Source organism: Lontra canadensis, unplaced genomic scaffold, assembly GCF_010015895.1.
Source record: "Lontra canadensis isolate GAN:19392208 unplaced genomic scaffold, GSC_riverotter_1.0 scaffold8, whole genome shotgun sequence".
Taxonomy (NCBI): Eukaryota; Metazoa; Chordata; class Mammalia; order Carnivora; family Mustelidae; genus Lontra; species Lontra canadensis.
The window spans coordinates 4,744,131-4,766,715 of NW_022631002.1; the positions used below are offsets into that span (position 1 = coordinate 4,744,131).

The following is a 22,585-nucleotide window of genomic DNA, read 5'->3' on the forward strand; positions in this document are numbered from 1 at the left end:
CATTTAGGTCAGATGAGGGTAGGCTGTTTATTTCAAGTAATTTTCCTCATGTTGACTGGGACGATGGGTGGGTAACGCCTCAGACCCAGGACACATGGATGCTCTTGCTGGAAGGACAGGACCAAAGTGAGTGCGGGGAGTCGGTTCGCACTCGACCAAAAGGAAGCAAAAGGTGGACAGGTTGTAAGGGCCACGGGGAGTGGCAGCAGCGTGAGACCAGGAAGCTGGGCAGAGAGCCCTGCACACACACACACACACACACACACACACACACACACACACGCATGCACGCACGCACATCCACAGGAATTGCTTCCTGATGGTAACAGGACTCTCTCTCTGCACCTGCAACAACTCCCAGAGGGACTTACAGTGTTAACAGGTGTAACGCTCCTGGCACTGAGGAGCTACCCAGTTAGATGTTGGTTCCATCCCTGTAACGCAAGAATATCTCACCCCCCATCCCTTTCCATAAGAGATTTCTGTCCGTCCCGAGTGACGCCCCAAATACATGACCTCGGTGACGTACATTTCAAACTGGGGCCCAGGGTGTTGCCATGCTCTGAAGACATTCATCCCAAATCTAGCCCAACTGATTTTTCTACCACGATGGAAAAGCCACCAGGCTGGGGTTTCTTCCGTTTGTGAGCTCCACGGGACTTGGAACAGCAGAATTTGGGCCTGGGGTTGAGGCTGACATGGTGAGTGGGAGGGTTGGGCCACTTGCTGCACGGAGTGGGGCAGACCCAGGCAGGGAGAGAAGATCGGGGTCCCCAGAGGAAGTGGTCTGGCTTATTTACACATGACCTTTGCATAGTATGGCTAAAATGCATATTTCTTTATATGGTAGGTAGAAGTGTGTATGTTTCTGTTGGATCAGTACACGTGTGCCCATATAGTAAACATGCACATGTGTGTTTTTACATGTCAGATGTGCATGCGTGTGTATGTGAGTGATAGTGTGTATGATAGGGGTGTGTGTGTGTGTGTGTGTGTGTGTGTGTATGATAGCTCTGTCTGGATTCCCTGAGACTCCAGCCGAGTCTGGAAGCAAAGCCTGAGGCAGGGATTTGGAGCATGAGGTACTGGCGTGCCTTCTCAGAAGAGGGAGGGAGCAGGGATATGGTCTCTACTGGAGTCCAGTCCTAGTGCCGGGGAGCTCTGGAATTTTCCCTGATCGCCAAATAGCCCCATCTCAGGGCAGTGGGTGGCCTTTTGCCTCCCTCTGCAGTCAGGTGCCGGCTGTAGGCTTTCTCCAGTGGGCAGAGCTTGGCCTGCATTCCCTTTGGTGGGCTGTTCTGCTGGGAAGACGGAGGCTGGGAGCCAGCACTCGGGGCTCTGGGAGTGTCTGCTCCCACTAGTCAGGGACCTTGGTGGGTGTGTTAGTTTCCTAGGGCTGCCGGATGAAGGACTGTGTAGCATAATAACACAGAAATTAACTGTCTCACAGTTAATTTCTGTGTTAAAGCACAAAATCAAATGGGAATGGGGCTGTGCTGGCTCTGAGAACTTTGGGGGGAACTTCCCTGCCTCTCCCCGGGGTTCCGTGGCCTGCAGCCGCCCCACTCCCATCTCTTCCTCCGTGGCCATACAGCCCCCTCCCTGCGTGTCCCTGTCATCTCCTCACACGAACACGGTCCTGCTGGAGGGGGACTCACCCTCTCCTCCATGACCTCAACTAATCACATCTGCAGTGACTCTATTTGCAAATATGGCCACATTCAGGGGGGACGGGGGTAAGGACTTCAAAATATCTTTTCTTGGGGGACACAATTCAATCCATACTGGTGGGGCACACCCATGGCTCCCCGACCCCCACAATATACATTGGTTTTCACCACAGCCCTTCATTCCATCCCACGACATTATTTATCCCTTACGGTGCACCTACTGTGTGCTAGGAGGGCTCTGTGAGCGTCAATGTACCCGGTCCTCACTTTACATCATAATAGTGGGCATTTTTAGTCCCCTTTCCTCCATGAGGGAATAGGCTCAGAGAGGTTGAGTAACTCAGTCACAGTCACACAGCTAATAAGCAGCACTGAGCCACGCTTTGGCCTGGAGAGTGTGATGAGAAAGGAAGGAGAACTGACATCCCCTGGGTGCCACACTGGCCTCGGAGGGTTTGAGAAGTGATCAGTGCACAGAGGGAGGGCAGAGGGGCAGTGAGTCATACAGTGTCTTTCTGGAGGGCAGGGCCGCTCAAGTGCTCATTCCCATGTGCACTGTGCCTGGCTATAATAATTCCAGCCGTGGGTTTCCCTGGGCAGGCCACCGGGAGCTGGTGCAACGTGGCTCTCTCCTCCCGGACGTTGCCCTGGCTCACGCTGGGTGAAGAGACCCTCCCTTATCTGGGGCATATGACTTTAGTGATGTGATCTGTCTGATGCAGGGTCTCTAGGTCAGGGAGGGGAGGGAACTGGAAACACTTCTGATAAAGTTCCAGAAATTCCACCTAATTACTATTTCATCAAGTGTCAAGTGAGGGTGTGGACAAGCATCATGGAGTCTTTACAGGCTAGGAAAGCCAGCCCACACGGGAAGTGTAAAGAACCTGGAGTTTGCTGTCTGGAAGAGGGAGGGTTTGAAAGTGATCCAACAGTGATTTGCAAGCCTATTATGGGTTTGGGGATCAAGGCTTTCTGGATATTTCCATCTCCTCCAGGGACAGAAGAGATAATACACTTAAAATGCAGGGTAGATTATGTTCAGCGGAAAGGGTAACTCTCTGACAGTTTTCGAATAGGTTTACAAAGCAACTAAGAGCATTGCTGAGCAGAAGGTTTTAAAGAGGAAAGAGGTACTTGCTTTCCAGAACTGTTAGGATTTGGTCCTGCAGGGAGGAGGGACTCCCCTGGGAGCCACACTTTTGTAATTTTTGCTCTTTTTTTTTTTTTTGTAATTTTTGCTCATTCTTCTTTTTGCTCATTTTTTTTGGTAATTTTTGCTCATTCTTCGGTATGCTCACTGCTAACTGGTTAGGGCACAACAGCTCATTGCCCAGTGACCGTGCCCACCCCGTGCTCCCCTACCCATCTCTTCCTGTGGAGGGCCCAAAAGCCAGATTTGTACTTCCTATCCTTCCTTGCAGCTGGGATGGGCCCGTGTTATCTGGCCAATGATACGTCATAGAAATTATCTGAGAAACCACTGGAAAAGATATTTCCTTCCCTGAGGAGAGGAGAGGGCACTTAAGAGCCCTCTCTCGTGTTTGCCTGGCTGCCTTCTTGCTACCTGCCTTAGAACACAGAGGGAAGATGTGATGCCCAGGGCTTTGGCAGCCACTTTGTGTCCACAAGGAAAAAAGCCAGAAGCATTTACAGAGCCCCCTGCTGGTTCTCTGACCCCTAGAACTGCCAGCCAATCCTAGACTGACCTATCTTCATCTACTTATGGAAATCACTAAATTCTCTTTATTATTTAAGCCACTATCAGCCTGGTATTCTCTTAGTTGACCTGAGGACATTCCTAATGAATGCCCTCAGGGAAGGCTGTGGAAATTTGTATGGGACCCTGCACAATAACGACCTCCTAGTATGACCCCCAGCGGATCCCCAACCTTATGGGGCAAAAGGGACTTCACAGACGTGAGTAAGCTCAGGACCCCATGAGGGGAGGATCCTGGATTAAACACGTGGAATCCTGGAGTAACTGGGTTGCTGGAAAAGTGAAAAGCATGGGGAATAAGGCCAGGCCTGCCTGCAGAAAGCTGTCCTGGGGCCTTTGGCACAGGTGGGTTGAGAAGCAGAGAGAACCCAAGGCTCTCAGAGCAATTCACATGGCAAGCAGCCAAACGGAGGTGGCATCTCCATTTTAATTCTGAAGCAAAGGGAGTCCACTCACTGGTAAAACTGAGGCCCAGAGGGAGTTCAAGGTGCTGCAGGCACCTCCTCCACAAGAATTTGCAGGTGCAAACATCGTCCAGCAGTGCTCATCCACAAGGCTGTGCTCTACAAACCCCAGCATCTCCTGGGCCCGTGGCACCTCTCCCTCACAGGGTGACCCAGCATGCGAGTGTGAGAAGGGCCGGGGAACCTGGGTCATAACTGGCCTCCCGGGTGACACTCCTGTATGCTAACATTTCAGACTCAGCATGGCTGGCCACAGTGGCGATGTGGGGAGAAGAGAACGCCTCTTTGTGATTCTGGTTTTCTTCCAGTGTCTGTGCCACAAGCTCTCACACACACAGAGTGGGGAGGACTGTGCGCTTCTAGAATTTATGATGGGGCTGTATATTTACCCAAGCTTTGTCTTCCAGCTGCAGGTTTGGAAAATTTCCCTATAGCGTTTATGGATCGGGGCTCGACTTCCACAGCTGGAAACTGCAATGGTTTGTAGGAGAGTCATGTCAGGAGCTCCTGACGACCTTACCGTTGCCTGTGCTATTAGAGGAGACCTGGGAAGCCCCGTGGGCTCCTCTTCTCAGCCAGACCTCTGAGGTCGCTATGAATAAAATCCTGGAAAGAACAGGGCTTGGGAGAAACCCAGCTCCTCCTCTTCCAGAGCAAGACAGAAGTGTCTCCAAGATCTGCCATTCTCAAGAGCTCTGGGTCCTGACCCCAGGGAAGGCTGTGGAAATTTGTATGGGACCCTGCACAATAACGACCTCCCAATCTGACCCCCAGCAGATCCCTGAAACCTTATGGGACAAAAGGGACTTCACAGATGTGAGTGAGCTCAGGACCTCACGGGGGGGGGGGGGTATCCTGGATTATACACGTGGAACCCTGGAGTCACAGGGGTCCTTAAAGGAAGGAGGCAAGGAAGTCAAAGGAAGAAATAGGAGACAGGAATAGAGAAAAATAGAATAATGCTGCCTTTGTCCTAGAGATATGAGAAGGCCACAGGCCAAGGAAGGTGGGTGGCCTCCAGCCGCTGGGGAAGATAAGGACAGGGCTGGTCCCTTAGAGCCTCCAAGAGGGGGGCTGCCAAACTCAGCCCTGCGAAGCTGATTTTGGAGCTCTGGCCTCCAAAATTTAGATAAGAGACTGTAAGTCTGCATAGCCTAAGGCCACCGAGGGTGTGGTCATTTGTGATGGCAGCCCCAGGACAGGACTCGGGCTCCCAGGGCCAGTTGCTGTTTATCTCCTGGTTTTTTTTTTTGTTTTTTTTTTTTTAAGATTTTGTTTATTCATTTGACAGACAGAGATCACAAGTAGGCGAAGAGGCAGGCAGAGAGAGAGGAGGAAGCCGGCTCCCTGCTGAGCAGAGAGCCCAATGTGGGGCTCAATCCCAGGACCCTGGGATCGTGACCTGAGCCGAAGGCAGAGGCTTTAACCCACTGAGCCACCCAGGCGCCCCTATCTCCTGTTTTTAAGAGAACAACCAGGTCTCTGCTCAGATTGACTAAAAAGACAAGTAATGATCCACATTTTTGATCAGAGATCTTTAGAAAAATCTTTGCATGTCCTGTTTTGCATATCTTAGATAATTCAGTATCAATCATATGGAAAATCTTGTTTAAAAATTAACTTGGTTTCTTTTTAAGGTTACACATATGTTTGAGTTTCCTAGAACCTGTGAAATAGGTTGGTTTTGTGGCTGTGAGGATATAAATCACCCTTAAGCCCTGAGCCTTTTTCTTTTTCAGCCCCAGGAGGAGACTAGGGCTGCCTTCTCCCTGACCTTCTCCATCCGGGAGACCCTCTGTCTGGTGAGGAGCGAGGAGCAGGAGAAGCGTCCTTACTTTGACAACGGACAGCATCCCCTCGTTGGTCTGAGGGTTGGTGTGGATCTCGAAGCTCTGGCCCGGATTTCCGTTGATGATGGTGTAGGCAGCCCTCCATGCGCCTGTGGCGGGGTCGTCCTTGTCCTCGACTGTCAAGTTGACGATAACCCCCACGGCTCCTTCCTCCACGGTGGCTTGAAACTGCACACAGAGCAAGTGGTTACAGTCACTATTTGGTAAAAACAGCATCGACCCTTTATGGAGCCTTTTCCACAGGCCCGATAGTGGGTCTATGACCCACATCCCCTCGTTTCACAGTGAACAGTGCAGGACAGTTATCCTGCCGTGCCCAGCCGAGCTGGCAGATGGTCCTTCCTCCCCTTGGCCTTCCCCGTGCGGAGCTGAGGCCGGGAGACTGCCTTCTCTTCTACTGAATGTGGCCAGAAATGATGCTCGGCGGCTGGGAGCAGCTAGCCCTTCTCGGTGCCTCTCTTTCCATCTGTCTACACACAGACAACCCCAGGACCCAAGGGCAGGGTGCGGCCACAGGGGTAAGAATGTGGGTCCTGGGTCCCCTCACCTATCGTGAGCTGTTGTTGAAAAAGAAATAGACTTCTACAGAATGGGAGCCTTTATACAATTTTGTGTGTCTTTGCTCTTGTGACTTCGCTGACCTTAAACAACAAGGTCACTGGGGACCCAGGGCTCCTTCCTTGCAGGTGGGGGGACAGGAGCTGAAACCTGGGGTTTGACTCCACGGCCTCTGGATGCTTGCACCATCTCCTCTAAAGAAGATGCACCACCTCTTCCACACAACAAGGAGGACTTTAAAAACTCATTTTCTGGGAAACATATAAATCAGTTGTTTGGAGCCTTGTTGTACCTGTGTTTTTATTGTAATACATCTCCAATACTTGTTGCAAGTAGGTGTGGTGAAAATAAATCAATAAATGAAAAATCAGCTTTCCCATAGATAATTTTGTGAGCTATCATCTGCACATTCCTTTGAGCTGGAAGCATAAAGTATTGTTTTAGTGCTCACCTCTGACACACTACAGGTGAACAGTAATCTGTTTGCAAATATTTTACAAACAACTAATACCAATAAGCTGACAAGAAGAGGAAATATCTTGGAATTTCAATTAGTGGGAAAGGGAGTCTCGAGACAGTGAGGCGATGTCAGAAAGCCCTTGTGTTCAAAGAGAAGTAATTTGAGAAATGGGGTTTCAAAAGCCGTGGCTGATTAATTGACTTGCAAATCATTAATCATAGGCCTTAATCTTGATGCCTTGGGGGGCTGGGGCGGGGACGGGAACTAATTTGTCTACCACACCTCAGCAAACCTGGGTGGGTTGTTTCCTTTCTGTGAAAGGGATGCTGGGAAATTCTTGGAACCTGATGGCAGGATGGGAAGCAGCTAGAGCAGGGAGGGGCGGGGAGGATGCTGTCACACGGACAGGGCTTCAGGCGACATTGTTGACCTGATTCCTGTCTAAGTAGTCCTCTCTTCTAGCTTTCCCTCTTTCCCACAAAAATCAGGGAATTCCTAAGCTTAAATCTAGATGTGGTTCTCAGCCCTGTCTGCACATTGGACTGTCTTCAAGAACCCCCTCTTTTTTTTTTTTTTTTAAATAACTGGGCCCTATTCTAATTCAGTGGGTTTGGAGGTAAGGTCTGAGATTAAGGATTTTCTTAACCTGCCCCGGCAATTCTAGTATGCAGTTCAGTTGACACAAGCATGACAGAGTCCAAGGTCAAGAACGGGAAGGAGGTGTCAGTGTTGAGAGAGGCTGTCTGAGCTCCGTGCTGAGGGCCTGTGGGGGATCCGTGGCTCAGCGGGAAGGAACACTGGGATCAACCCCATCTGTCGGCTATCTAATCTCTCCAGATATGAAGAAAGAGGCACAGAGAAGGAAGGAAAGTCCAGAGTCATTCAGTGAACTAAAGGTCAAATCCGTGCCTCCTAGATTCCTGTTATCTCTGCTTATAATAAGTTCTATTACTCAAGACCCCCATCGCTGAGGCCCCCCCACCCTTCACCCCTGCTGTGGTCTAGCCACTGATCACACCAGACCTCAGCTCATGACCTGTCCTCGTGTCTCCTCTGACACCTGTACCTTGGGACACCAGGGGGGCAATGATGCGGGCAGGGGGAGGGCTGGGACTGGAGGATGCTGCCATCCATCCATCTGATACAGGCGCAGGTACACCCAGGACTGAGGTGAGGGGCTGCTTTGTCAGAGTGGACGGGGGTCACATTACGGGTGAAGACACAGAACACATCATGATTGGAGGGGGCTGGAGGCTCAGTGAGGGCTGTCTTGTCCACAGCTTTCTCTCTGGCCCCTCACATGATGGTAGGTGCAGCGAGGGGACCCAGTAAATATTTGTCGAATGAGTCTGTGGTCTTAAATATGGGAGGTGGGACCTGGCATCAAAGGCCGGGATGGAGAGGACATGTGAGGGCTGCAGCTCTACGGGAGCAGTAACAGGGACCTGCTGGCTGACTGATGCCTGACCCTGCTACGTGCTGGGTGTTCCAGAAGGGCAGGGATGGACTGATCTCCCTTGTTCTCCAGGACATCAGTAGCACAGCTGCCTTATGACATTCATGGATCTTAGGTACTTTTACCTTCATTGGCCCTTCCTACTGGAATAGATTTTCACAGGTTTTTAAATTTTCTTTTCTTTTTTTTTTTCTGATGCGAGGGAGAAAAATTAAAATTTTCTTTGACCCTGAAAGTTCTTGTTCTGGTTTTAGGACCCTCAGAACTGTGCTTCTGGCACCTGATGGGTGACTCATCTCTGATCCCCAGTACGTAGCACAGCGCTGGACACATGAAGATCTGATGGATGGATAGAGGAATGGGTGGATGGATGGGTGGATTTGTAAAATTAACATTTAGGCCAGGTCTAAGTGGGAAAAATCTGTGCAGCTTTTCCCAGGACACTTTTTTTAAAAGTGTCTGTGGCACCTACCATAGGGGCTGGCATAGAAGACCCTTTTAGTGTGTGAGCAAATGACTCCAAAGGGAATAACGTAGGATTGTTTTTGGAATTCTCACAGTGTGTACTGTGGCCTGATGCATCCTTAGATGGAGTAATATGTCCACAGCTACATTTACCTACCATCCACCCACCCATCCATCATCCACCCCTCCATCATCCAATCCCCACCCATCATTTTCCATCTGTTCCCCATCCACCCTCCATCCCACATCTATCCATCCATCTATCCATTTATCTGCCTTCCATCTATCATTCATCCATCCATCCATTCTCCATCCCTGCATTTATCCATCCATCCATTATCTATTAACCCACCCGTCCATCCATCCATCCATCCACACATCCATCCATCCATCCATCCATCATCCATCCAACCATCCATCCACCCAACCATCCATCCATCCAACCATCTATCCAACCAACCACCCATCCATCCATCCATCCTTCATCATCTACCCATCCATCCATTTTCCATCTACCCAACCATTTATCTATTCATCTATCCATCATTCTCTATCCATTCACCCATCCATCCATTTATCTTCCTTCCTTCCATCTATCCATCCATCTTCCAGACACACAGATAGCCAACAATTATTGGGTGAGTGGCTTCTATGTGCCAAGTATGATATAGTCTAAATTCTAGGGATATGCTAGAAAACAAAATAGACACAGCACATGTATGATTATAAAACTGTGCTAAATGTTGGGAAAAAAGTAACACTGAGCCTGTTGCTTGAAAGGGGAGTGGTGAGAGGGTCTGGGTGCCCAGTCTGGGGAGAGTCATTAGGGAGGAATTCCCTGAGAACTGAAAGCAGATGGGGAGTTAATAAGGGGCAGTGGTGGAGGGAGCATGGTACATTTGTAGAACCGAGGGAAGGTGGGTGTGGCTGGAGTGCAGGGAAGGGCTAGAGAAAACTGTTTGCCATTGGGCTCCAGAGGAGGATAGAGTCAGGTCAGGCAGCACTTTGGGGGTCAGAGAAAGGCATTTGGAATTTACCTTGAAAGTAAAGTGGAGTCTAGTCAAGAAACTGGGTTATGTTTAAATCTACTCTTGAAAGAATTCAGAAAAAAAAATCTTTAAATATAGAAAACATTCAACAAAATTATTATAGTCTTTGTTAAAACCATTATCTGATTCTTGCATAAACTACAAAGCCAGTTTCCTTGAGCATCCATTTAGAAACTCATTATTGCTTAATTAAATAATCATTCTATTAATTCTATTCAATGTTTTAACCCCATTATGTAATTCAAGATGGAAAACTAAATAGATTAAAATGAAATAGTACCATTTTATATTTCGATAGCAATGTTCACTTTGTGATTTAAAAACAACAGACAGACATTAATTTAGCATACCAGAGCAGGAGGAATTATTGATTGTAACATTAGTTCCTTTAATTGGAAAAAATAGATAAAGTCACTTTTCTGTTAAACTGTGTGGCAAATCAAATACCAGACGCAAAATGTATTTTTACATAATCAGTGTGGGTGACTGGCTTGGGACATACTGAGGCTCATTAGACCTCTCCCTTGTATTCAGAACTATTTCCTTCTGCTTTCTTTGAGAACATGGGGTGAGTTTTGTGATGGACCTTTAGGAAGAGAATGCCTGGACCTTCCAGAAAGGTCATCCATCACCAGGGGGAAGAGGGGTTTCCATTTTATTTTACACCAAGAATAAATTCTCTTCCTCATTGAGCAAATGGTTGGTTTTAGGTTAAGGTTAACCTGAAATTGGAAATAATAATCAGCAGGGTAGAAAGCCACAGGTGGGAAAAAAGTGACAGTGTGTGACTTTAAGGGACTGGACATCTACATGCTTGCATGTTTGACACCTGGATTCCAGGTTCATGAACTGTCAACCACGATGTTTCATAGAAGGTGAACTTGACAAGTTTGATCTAATCATTTGGGCCCTAGCTTTGGGAAATTAAACGATAAATTCCCCAAAAGTTTTATAAACTTGAATTTCTCTTTGTGAGGTTAAAAGCATGCAGGGCAGATCATCAGACATTTAACTTTCAAATAATTTTATGAGGCTATATTTACATAAAGGATAGAGCTCATTGGAAAAATCTGATCTTTTGCTGATAGCCTAATGGGTAGAGACTGTGATTGCTAAGAATATGATATTATGTTCAAGGATCTTGGTACATTGCCTGGTATAGGGTAAGGACTCAGCATTTGTTAGTGAGGATGTTGATGATGGGATTTGTTTTGTATCGTATGAAATTCTTACTAGTAAATTGAGGGTATGGCTCAAATTCTTGTGACCCTTTCTGTACTTATGGTCTGCCTTTTAACGTATAATCCACAAAGATACTTGCAATTGGTGTTGAAAAGCTCTTCTCTTTTCAGTTATGTATATATGACACTCATATCCTTGCTTATCCCTGATTTTTCTCTAACAACAGGCCCTTTATTGCCAAGGCAAATGATGTTAACCTATAGCACCCACATTTAGAAGGGATGGCTGTATTAGGTATCTGGTTTCCTCTATCTACAATTAGGATTCACCCCAGGATATAGAAAAATGAAAGAACTCCTTCTAGTAAATATCCTTTAAGGGTCTACTGCATGCCGAGGAGTCCACCAGAAGCAGGAAATATAGCAGTAAATGAAAGAGACACTATTTTCTCCCCTCAGGGGCTTGGAGCTCAGTAGATTGACACATTTCCTCCCACTCACCCCCTTTCTTTATATGTTTTGTTAACCCATGACATATCCAACCATATTGTTTTCTACCATTTCTCCACTGTCACACATCCAAAGCTGCACCTGTAGCCAATTACAGATGCTTTTACATTTGCACATGATCTAATTTCCAGCTAATGGTCATTTCAATAAATGGTGGTGGATTATTTGGATGGCCATATGGAAAGAACGATGAATCTTGATCCCTACCTCACACCATACACAACATGTGGAAGGTAAAACTGCAGAGGTTTTAAAAGAAAACATATGGGGACATTTTAATTCACCTTACAGTTAATGTATATGACCACTATATATCTATGTACTACATAAAATACTTTAAGTACATAAAATAATACAAAAATACAAAATATAATTATGTATATGAAGTTCACATAATAGAATATACATAATATTTAAATAAAAATTTTAACAAGTACATGGAGTTTTTTTTTTTTTTTTAAGATTTTATTTATTTGACAGAGAGATCACAAGTAGAGAGAGAGAGAGAGAGACTGGAGGAGGCAGGCTCCCTGCCCAGCAGAGAGCCTGATGTGGGACTTGATCCCAGAACCCTGAGATCAGGACCTGAGCTGAAGGCAGAGGCTTAACCCACTGAGCCACCCAGGCAGCCCCAGTACACGGAGTTTTAATAAAAGTTCATTTAGTATTTTATTTTATTTTTTTTTTTTTAAGATTTTATTTATTTATTTGACAGAGAGAGATCACAAGTAGACAGAGAGGCAGGCAGAGAGAGAGAGAAGCAGGCTCCCTGCTGAGCAGAGAGCCCGATGCGGGACTCGATCCCAGGACCCTGAGATCATGACCTGAGCCGAAGGCAGCGGCTTAACCCACTGAGCCACCCAGGCGCCCTCATTTAGTATTTTAAAGAAGACTTTATGTCTAAGAAATGATTAACAACAGAGAACCACATGGGTCTCTGAAGGTCCTTGGCTGAAAACCTTCAGCCAGCCCTCAAGAACTGGACCTACTGAGTCCTTCCCTAGCCATGTCCCAACAGGACATGCATAGAGAGGCCCCAAAATGACTACAGAACCAAGATGGGAAGAGAACATACAGGAGCCCACCAGACCATAATGGCCCCAGACATTGCTATATTGGACTCTTTTCTCCACTTGGTTAAAATTCTGTCACCTCTAAATACCCCTTTCTCTTTGAAGACAAGCAGTGGTGCCAGAACTTTGGTTTTCAACACTCACGGAAGACAATTCACACAGTGAGAAGTAAATCCGATGCTAGAGCCCCGGGTCCCAGCAACTATGATCAGAGACTTACTTCCCTGTCCTCTCAAGCAGAGACAGCTTGGGGCATGAGCCTCCTAGCTGTGAGCTTCAGGAGAATGAGGTTTTTGTCTCTGATCTTTCATAAGGTGAGAGCACTGTAAGTAGACATTAAATTTTGTTTTTGTTTTGTTTTGTTTTGTTTTTGAGGGAGTGCGAGCACACATGAGCACATGCATGTGTGGGTGGAAGGTGGGGGGTGCAGAGGGAGAGGAAGAGAGAAAGAACCCTAAACAGGCTTTACGCTCAGTGTGGAGCATGATGTGGGTCTTGATCCAAGGAGCTGTGAGATCATGACCTGAGCCGAAACCAAGAGTTGGACGCTTAACCTACTGAGCCACGCAGGTGCCCCATTTTGGGACCATTTTTATCTATGAAATAAATACCTAAAAGAAGATGATGTCCCTGTACATGTGACTGAGAATAGTGGCCATGTCGTCTCTTGTCTCACGGAGAAAAAGACAAGTGAACGAACTGTAGTTCGGATGGCAGAAACAATAGAGTTCTACGTGCTGGTGGTCAGTGTTCCTTTTCTGAGGATTCTAAAAGAAGATCCCAGACCCTGCTGAGAAGACTGCTCTAGAAGGCCGTTTGTGTCATGGGATCCCAGCATCCTTGGCCAGAGCTGAATGGACCCAGGAGTGTGCCTGACTCACAGGTGACCAATCCATTGTCTGCCACAGGAACAATCAAGGTGATTCTCTACAAGTGTGAACTCAGAGAAATAGAGGTTATAACAGAGATCCTAAGTTTCTGAGTAGCTGAGCATGGGGTGACTTTTTTATTTTTTTGTCCCTCAGACACCGATGACTAGATGCAGAGAGAGGCAAAAGAATGGACACGATGAGAGAAAAATGGAGAGATCCCAGGGCACTCAAAAGACAAAAGACAGATGGGGAATCATCCTTGGTCTCCCACTGGTTTTCCAGCCCCGCCCCCATGCCCACGAGGTTCCCTACACCCCTTGTCTGCTGGATGCTTCTGGCCCTGTCAACAATGGCCCCATCTTCACCAGCCACTTTGAGTGGGTTTCTGCTCCTAAAGCAGCCCTGAGGAAACCGGCTCTGGCAGATGTCTGCCATTCTCAGCAAGTAAATGTGGCCTTTTTGATGAAGATTTGGGTCCCAAAGATGTCTCCTCGAGGATTTTTTTTCCCTTTGCTACAGAGAATTTCAAACATTTATAAAAGCAGCCAGAATAAAGAGCTCCTTGTGCCCACCATCAGGCTTCAGAGATTTTCAGCTCGTGCCCCTCTGTGCTTCAGCTACACACCCTCGTCTCCCCATTCCCGTATCATCTGGCACAAATCCCAGACGTATCATTGTATCTGTAAATATGTCACCCCGTGGCTCTAAAAGATAAAGGCTCTTTTTAAGAAAACATAATCAAAGTCCTTTCTTGATCCAACTAACATTAATTTCTTCTGATAATTACTGTTTTTCTTTTGTGCCAGATACTTTGATAAAAGCATTTGCATGTTCTCTCTGTTATGGAGAGAGAGAGTACCTACCCGCTCTGGGAAAGGACAGCTATAAAGGGGCCTATTAGACACCCCCGCTGTGTTGTCAGTGTTTTCTCAGTTCAACGTTCAGGTCGGTGAAGAAGTGTAAATGGTTCAACAATGATAAGGGACCAACAGCCCAACAACCGAGCCAAGAGCAGTCTCCAAGATTCCCTGGCATCCCAGGCAATGTGGTTCTCGATCTGGGGGTGGGGGCAAGGCAAAGATCCCCCAGGTTGGTGTGACCCAACCCCCCAAAGAAGCCCCGGGCTGGAAGGAGAGCTCCGTGCCTGGGGGCTGCTGTCTGTGGGTCCCCTTCTATCAGGAGGAAGGACTGAGCATCCCTGGCTTTCTGGCTGTACAGGGGCAGGGCGATGGGCCAGTGGGCAAGGGAAGGAGACAGTATTCCCTGCACCCTCGGGCGGGGGTCATTCCCCTTTCCCACCCCGTACGCTCTGTGTCGGTGCATTCCCCATAAGGAGCTGCCTCGTGTTGCAGCACATTGGAGGGGCTGAGCCAATGACTTTTTTTTTTTAAAGATTTTATTTATTTATTTGATAGAGATCACAAGTAGGCAGAGAGGCAGGCAGAGAGAGAGAGGAGGAAGCAGGCTCCTAGATGAGCAGAGAGCCCGACACGGGGCTTGATCCCAGGACCCTGAGACCATGACCTGAGCTGAAGGCAGAGGCTTAACCCACTGAGCCACACAGGCACCCCATGAGTCAATGACTTTCAAGGACGATGCCCAGCCAGGCCTGCTCTCTGGGGGCCCAGCAAGGCACCTGCTAATGCCCATTTCTTCCCCCCACCGTGATCTTGCTTGCAGAGGCCCCTCCAATCTGCCAAACACACACATCCACGCATGCGAGTGAAGCAGTGAGTTTTCAGGAAGAAGATGCTCGTGTAACAAAATGTGCCTTTTCCTCCACGGAACAATATGATGGGGACACAAAACCACTGAAGACCGACTGGAAACTAATGCAGTTGAGGGGTGGTTGTCAAACTGTGTTCCTGGGAATCAAGGACGTTTGAGGGATGGTACGGGAGTCCTTAATGGACCAGGTCCCCCCCCGACCCCTGAAACAGTAAGACTTAAACAACCTGAATCATGTTTGGTCTGCTTGGAATTAGAGTTCCTGCTTAAGATTTTGCCTGAAAAAAAAAATGTTTTGCTGTAAAAAGAAGTTTGCACATCACTGTCTTTGGGAATTCGCATAATAAATATTACATCAGATAAAGAGAGAAAATTAAAATCAAGGAGCCAAGAAGCCCACATCCTTCCTTTTCTGAATGCCAGGTGTGGACACATTACTCCATCTGACAGGAGCATCTCTCCCTCACTAGAGTTTCTCTCTTTAAAAAAATGAAAGAGAAAGCAAAACGCATTCGTACATCTGACGAGATAATTGGAAAGTTTAATTTTGAGAAGCAGAGAGATTTTCTGTGGAGATATGCATCCAACCGCATACACTGGAATCTGGATGAAGAATGACTTTTCTTTTTCAGGAGCAGCAGCACGGTGGGCTCCAAAGGCTTTGGGATTGGGTTGATGCAATTCTGCAAATGTTTAAGCGTGGGAACTTCAGTGAAGTGGGGGCAATTTTGGGCCTACCTCGAATTCGTGGGTAAATCTTATAATGTCTCTGAGTCCCTGTCTGGCTTTCTGAGATGTAGTGCATTGGACTAGAGCGCTAGGTTCTTAAGACTCATTACATATCAGAATTGCTTGCAAACCCTTAGAAACAGTGGATGACCCGGGGGCCCAAATTCACAGGATTTCCTTGGGTGAAGCCCAGGCATTGATATGTCTCAAAGGTCCCCCACATGATCTCACTGAGCACAGCTGCTTGAGATGACTCTCAGGTCCCCACCTGGTATTATGATCAGCGGTTAAGAAGAGCTTCATGATCTCCTCCAGCTCACAGTGGGTCCTAACAGATGAAGACCCCATCGTGGGAGCCAGAGGACGCCACTGGTGGAAAACCTTGAGAACTCTTCCTTCTACACTCGGCTCTACACGGGGTCATCGGAGGTACTAAGGGGAGCAGTGGAACACATAGATTTGCCAATGAGATCACAGGGCTAGTGCCTGAAGGTCATGGTTTTCAGCATCTCGAATCTGGTACCCATTAGTAGTTAGCCCATTCCCCTCCAGCTGGCCCCTAACAGCTACGAATCTGCTATTGCCACGGATTTGCCGTTACATTTCGTGCAAATGGAATCACGCGACAGGCGGCCTTGTGGGTCTGGCTTCTTGCACTGAGCTGAGTGCTTTCAAGGCTCGTCCGTGTCACAGCAGACATCAGGACTCCGTTCCTTTTTACAGATGAATGCTACCCCACTGCATGGACAGACCACAGTTCGTAGACCCCTTCGTCCCCTGATCAACACGTGGGTTATTCCCTCTTTCTGGCCGTGATGACTAATGCCGCTGTGAATGTTCACGTACAAGGTCTAGCGTGGACTTGGGTTTTCCTTCTCCCGGGTCGACAGCTAGATGTGGAGGAGCTGGGACGTGTGCTAACTCCATGTTGGCAGGGGTGTGGACTGAAGTCACTTGTCAACATGCGTGTAGATCTTACGCTCCCCCTTTCAAACACACGGGGCTGTGTCCTGCTGGCTGGCTTCCAGAACCTAGTGCCGCCTGGTCCCTTGGGTGGGGAGAGGCTATACCTGAGAATAAGGCCTCCCCCGTTGAATGGTATTAGGTTTGGGAAGGGAGAAGTATCCATGTGGGCCCTGTCTCTTTCAAATCCTTTGGCCAACCCACTCGAAGCAACCTCCTCCTTCCCGCTTTGCACGGGGTACTTCACAGGGTAACAGAGACATGACACAGACCCCTGGAGCTCGTGGAGAGCGAGCCTTCCTCCCGACAAGCCACCTGCAGCCAGTTCTAACCAGACAATGTACGTCTTTAATCTCTCGAGCTGTGGGAAAATCGACACACTTGGTTAGCCTCCTGATGCTAACACCCCAGGATGCTAACACCCCAGCACAAATAAGGACAAGAGAAACCGTCTGCTTTCATTACAAGGGATTTGTACAAATTCATACGTGGAATTGACTTACAGCTTCTAATTTATATTTAAATCCCAAATGTCTTAGTCAGAAGCAACCGCTCTCTATCCATCTTCCGTGTCTGGACCATTGATTCGTGCTTCAAATAGACCCCAGGGGCCCAGTCGTAATTCCCATCGGCATATCCACAAATTTCTTCCCAGAGGTGGCTTATGGAGTTTCGGAGAACATCGCGGTCCCACAGGGAGAAGAGATAGTTGGGAATCATTCCCTTGGGAATCAGCCCTGATGAGAGATGCAGGATGAGGAAAGTGATTCCCTGTCCCTTCCCTGCTCTGATACAGGATGGAGGGACAACGGAAGCCTGTGTGGGGACAAGGGTGCTCGATGGCCTTCCCTCACACTGACAGAGACAAACGAGCAAAGTGTCTCATGTTTAACGCCACAGAGAGCTCTATCATCTGTTGGCTGTGTGACTTTGGTCAAGAAACAACCTCTCTGTGTCTTGATTTTCTCATCTGCCAAATGAAAAATAATAAGGGTACATACTCTCATTGGGTTGTAACGATGATAAAGTGAGAATATTTATAAAGGCCTAGAGGCACGCCTGACACACAGCCCCTGTTACAATGAACACAGATGAAATGAGCAAAGAAATGAAGTTTGTTACCCTGCACATGGTCGTAAGGAATGTGAGCAAAGAAATTAACTTGGCTCTTTGGGGAGATTTTTGGTTACAGTAGCCTAGCCTTGCTCAATTGTATTTCAATATAAAGTTCCCTTTCACATAAACTACTTAGAGTTGGTGCCAGTTAGAATCAGAAGTATCTTTTTTTTCCTGATTGTATTTTTCTTTCTCTCTCTCTCTCTCTTTTTTAAAGATTTTATTTGTTTGACAGAGAGAGGGAGAGCAAGAGAGAGAGCACACAAGCAGGGGGAGCGGCAGGCAGAGGGAGAGGGAGAAGCAGGTTCCTCAATGAGCAGGGAGCCCAACATGGGACTCGATCCCAGGACCCTGGGATCATGACCTGAGCCAAAGGCAGACACTTAAGTGACTGAGCCACCTAGGCACCCCCGATCATATTTTCAATCTAACTTATGGTTTCTTAACTGCAACACTATTGACATTTTGGGTTGGATGATGATTTGTTCGGGGGGGGGGCACTCAGCAGCCCCTGGGCCTCTGCCCACTGGATGCCAGGAGCGCCCACAACGCAACCATCAAAATCCAGATGCTGCCACGTCCCGTGGGGTGTGTGCGCGCGCGTGTGAACTCCTCCCTGGCTGAGAATCACTCATCCAGCTCAACCAGGCCAGGGGTCCACTAGGACCATCCACCTCTAAATGGCAGCCCACCAGTCCCCCAAGACAAGATTTGTCATCTCGCTGGCCCCAGATTGAAGTCTCAGAGGAAAACGCTGAAATAGCATGATAACATTTTCTGGAGTAACTGAATCAGACATTGCCAGGAACACATTCAAGGGTAAAACCGGAGACTATAATTATTATGAAAATTATTGATGTAGTTTTCATTGCTCTACAATTTCTGAATTAGCGACGGATAATCCCTTTTATAAAAGAAGAAAGGTAGTTTTTCTTGCTTTCTATTCTTCCTGACATTTGCCCGCCTCTCGCTTTTCAATCAACATGCTTCACGCCCGTGTGTGGCCAGGGGACTCCGGCACCACACACAGACTCCGGGTGGTAGCTGCGCCACAAGGAAGGACGGGCGGGCCTGCCACGGGGCGGTCCTGTCCCCCCGAGGGGCGTTCTCAGGGGGGGCCCAGAAAATGAGGGCCATTTTCCACTTGGTCCAGTTGAAGCTGTGCTCAGACTCAAGCTTACACAGCAACGAGGGGTTATGGCCTGCGGGCCCAGGGCTTCTCCCCGCTCCTGAAACCCTCTCGACTGGAAGTGTGAGCCTTGGGCCAGGTGCTTGGGCATCACCCGGGAGCTGGTTAAAAATGCAGAGTCGGGGCCCCTCCCTAGACTCCGGAATCAGAACCCAGGTGACAGGGAGCTCAGTCAGGCTGGCTGGCTTCCAGAACCTACTGCCACCTGGTCCAACTGAGAAGTTGCTCCCAGGCCCTTCCGCCCACAGCTGTCCTCACTGGAAGCCAGAGAGGCCAGGGACCTGATGGCCATGAACTCAGTAGTCCTCCCTCAGCATCCTCTCTTGGTGCCCTCTGTGCTCTGGCTGGAGGGCTCGGCTCCCTCTGGAGAAGGGGGAGCACCCCAAGTTCCTCCTCAGGCTTGTTCCGCCTCCCTTACCCTCCTCTCAAGTCTGTAAACGCGTTGGAGACCTTTCAATGGAAACCAAGCAACACAACAAAGAAGGAGCAGCCTCAACTCTGCCCCCTACCGCCCGCCAAGAGGGGCCTGAATTTCCTCCCCTCCCCCTCCACTGTGCAGTTGGGACTGAGCACTATATCCACATTTGCTGGGAGGGCTGCAGACCATGGAAATAAGCATTGGTCGTGTATTTGCAATCGAGGAACAATGTAACTGGTCAATGTTGAGATGTAATGAATGGAGAAAACATCCTGTTTAAGAATTCTTATTGGGTTGTTGAAGAGGGGCTGGGACCCTCACCCAGCCCCCTGCCCTCAGCGGACAAAACAGGCCCCTCCTGGTGTGGCTCCAGCTACCTGGACTGCTGCACCTGAGTGGCGCAGGGGGTGATGGGGAGGGAAAGGGGGCTGGGATTTGAATATGGAAAACAGGAAGTCTCAGAGAGTTCAGGGATTTTGAGTAAAGGTGCCATTTGCAGCTTGACTTTTCTCTGCCAAGTGACAGGGTGGGACAGTGGAAATTGCCAGGTGGTGTGGAGAGAGCCCGGGAGGGAGAGAAGCTAAGGGGGAGAGAGGGGAGAAAGAAAGAGATACACAAAAATAGGGGGAGGTGGAGGAGGAGAGGGAAGAGGGAGGGAGAGGGAGGAGGAGGGGAGAGAGGCTGGGGCGGTCCAGAAGACACAGGCTTGCAGGAGCAAAAGTGCTAGAGAGGCGGAACCAGCTGGGGAGGTAAAGAGGAAGAGGGAGGAGAGGTAAAGACAGAAAGTGAGGGCAGAAGTGGGCAGAGGGGGAGGGAGAGCGGAAGATGGGGGGAGGGGTGGTTTAAAGTCTCGATGTTGCTTTTTTTAAATAAGAAAATTCGGGCAAATCCAGAGCTGTGTTCCTGCATTTTCTCAGCATTCCCAGGGGCCTTTGTTGGTAGTCGAGGAGAACAAAAATTTCCCTATCAATAGAAACCCTGCGGTTCTAACCTACAGTCTGATCACTTCTAGCAACAACAACGGGGCACACCGAGAGCCAGGATCAGATGGAGAGCCAGGATGGGTGGCAAAGCCCAGGACAGAGGGTGACAGTGACCACTGTCACCCCCCCAGGAAAGACACTGGCACGTCCTGGGCCCTGGCATTGCCCCTAGTCACTACCATGAAGTCGAATCTTTTTGCAACAGTTTCTAAAATCCGCGCGTTAGGCAAATTTGGACCCCAACCCCCAGCCCCCCAAAAAAGCGACCCTTAGAAGTCTCCCTGAGTCCCCAGGGCTCTCACGGCCCTGGGAGTGCGGTTTGCTCTCAGGCTCCTTATAGGGAAAATCCATGAGTGAGTCCAAGAGCATCCGGCCAGGCTGGTGTGAGCTAATGTCTAGGGGAGGCATCCATGTCTTCCCTCCAAGGCCCTTCCCAGGTGAGGGCTTCCAGGGTCCCCACCACACGCTAATTTGTTGCCGTTACCCAGTTCTGAACCCAAACTACTCCTTGAGGGAATATCAGTCGTGAATCGGGGAGTCAACCAACATTTGTGGTGGGGAGCCTCACTGCCCACCTTACATGAACTTCGTGTCCGTGACGCGTCTCAGACGGTGGCCCGCCCTTGGCCGGGGAACAGGGACCCTGGCAGAAATGGGGGTGGCTCCCTTTTCTGGGCCCCCAAATCTCTTCCTTTTTGGCTCTAGTGCCCCTCTCAGCCTCGCAGCAGAAACATCAACTTGCCAATGCCCACCACTGTGGGTGGCGCTTTTCTTCGCATGTCACGGGTGAGAAGGACAAGATGGGACATTCTGGGGGCTCACCTTCCAGAGATCCCTGAACATGGCAAAACCCACGACTGCCATTCCTCTGTCAAGAACGGCAACTTCCGAATGGAACACGGTCCCTTGACCACTCAGCTCTGGGCAGGCTCAGAAGGGACTTGGTGTGACACGCGCAGGCACACGTGCACGGGCACACGCACCGTTGCAGGAAGCGAGCGTTGCCAAAGTGGGTCAAGTCAAGAGTCGTTGCTATGGCAGCGCAGCGGAAGAGAAGCCTCCTGGGGCTAATCACAGAAATGAGCTTCCATCCGGAACCTGCCAGCAACCTTCTACAGTCCGCACTTGGCGTGCGGGGGGAAGGTTAATGTCACTTCCGCCCCAAGGAAGACAGGAGGCCTGAAGTCATGTGGTGGCGGGCAGCCCTCCGCGCCCTCCCGGGAACACAAGAACAGGAAAGGATGGAGGCTAGCAAGTTGTTTAGCTCACGAGCTGGTGACCATGTCAGGGGGGTACTGCCTTCCTCTGACAGAACACACATCTGGATAAGAGGCCACCGGGGACGTGGCGGTGGGGGAGGGGGTGTTGCATGGCTCTAGATTTGGGGAACAGGCTGCAGGAGGGGGACTGGGCTGAACGAGGCAAACTCAAATGGAGCAAGTCTATCAGCTTTTGCAAGAAATCCATGCCCCGCTGACAAACGGCGGGAAAATGATGCTGAGCAGAGCATAACAACGAAAGCTACCATGTGTCCGCTGTCTTGAGTTGTGGGCTGACTGCTCACCCCGTGAGGTGGGTTCCACTCTGAGCCTTAAAAGACCCGTTACTGGGCCGGGAAGTGCAGAGAGAGGATTCGCACCTGGTGTTGTCCGAGCCTGGAGTCTATGCGCTACTCCTTCTTGGCGGCTTTCAGAGAAGTTCCTGCAACCCCAAGAGACCTGTGCAAGTGGGTCAGACCATCAGCCTCACTGTCCCCGTCTGCATGGTGCCAGGCCTCCTCTCGGGGGCAAGCGCGACAGCCATGGGCATGCCCCCGGGTGGTGGGGCTCGGGTGTAAAGACAGGAAGGGATCCGCCATCTGGTTTCGAAGGAACGGCCCCACGATTTTCAACTCAATTTTCCTCTCCCTTTTTCTTGCATGGGATGAAGAGAGGGTCCTTTTGACTCCTTCGTTACCTTCATTGTCCAGGCACACCAAGGCTGTGCTGAGTTTATAGGAAATGAGGCCGTCTCCTTCTGTTTTTGTCGCCCCTTCCCAGACCCTGCATCCCCCCACTGTGTCACCACCAACAGGCCACCTGCATGGACGAGCGAGTTCTATACGGCTGCCGCTTCTGGTGGTCCAGAACTGCAA

At 49.1% G+C, this 22,585-nt stretch overlaps 1 protein-coding gene across 2 annotated transcripts in view; it reads right to left on the reverse strand.

Moving 5' to 3' along the window:
- CDH13 (cadherin 13) overlaps positions 1–22,585 on the reverse strand; it is a 975,207-nt gene that overhangs the window by 86,420 nt on the left and 866,202 nt on the right. For both annotated transcript variants that reach the window (XM_032853867.1, XM_032853868.1), the window contains exon 9: positions 5,687–5,869. In XM_032853867.1, coding sequence (XP_032709758.1) covers positions 5,687–5,869 — 183 coding nt within the window. The remainder of the gene's footprint in view (positions 1–5,686; positions 5,870–22,585) is intronic.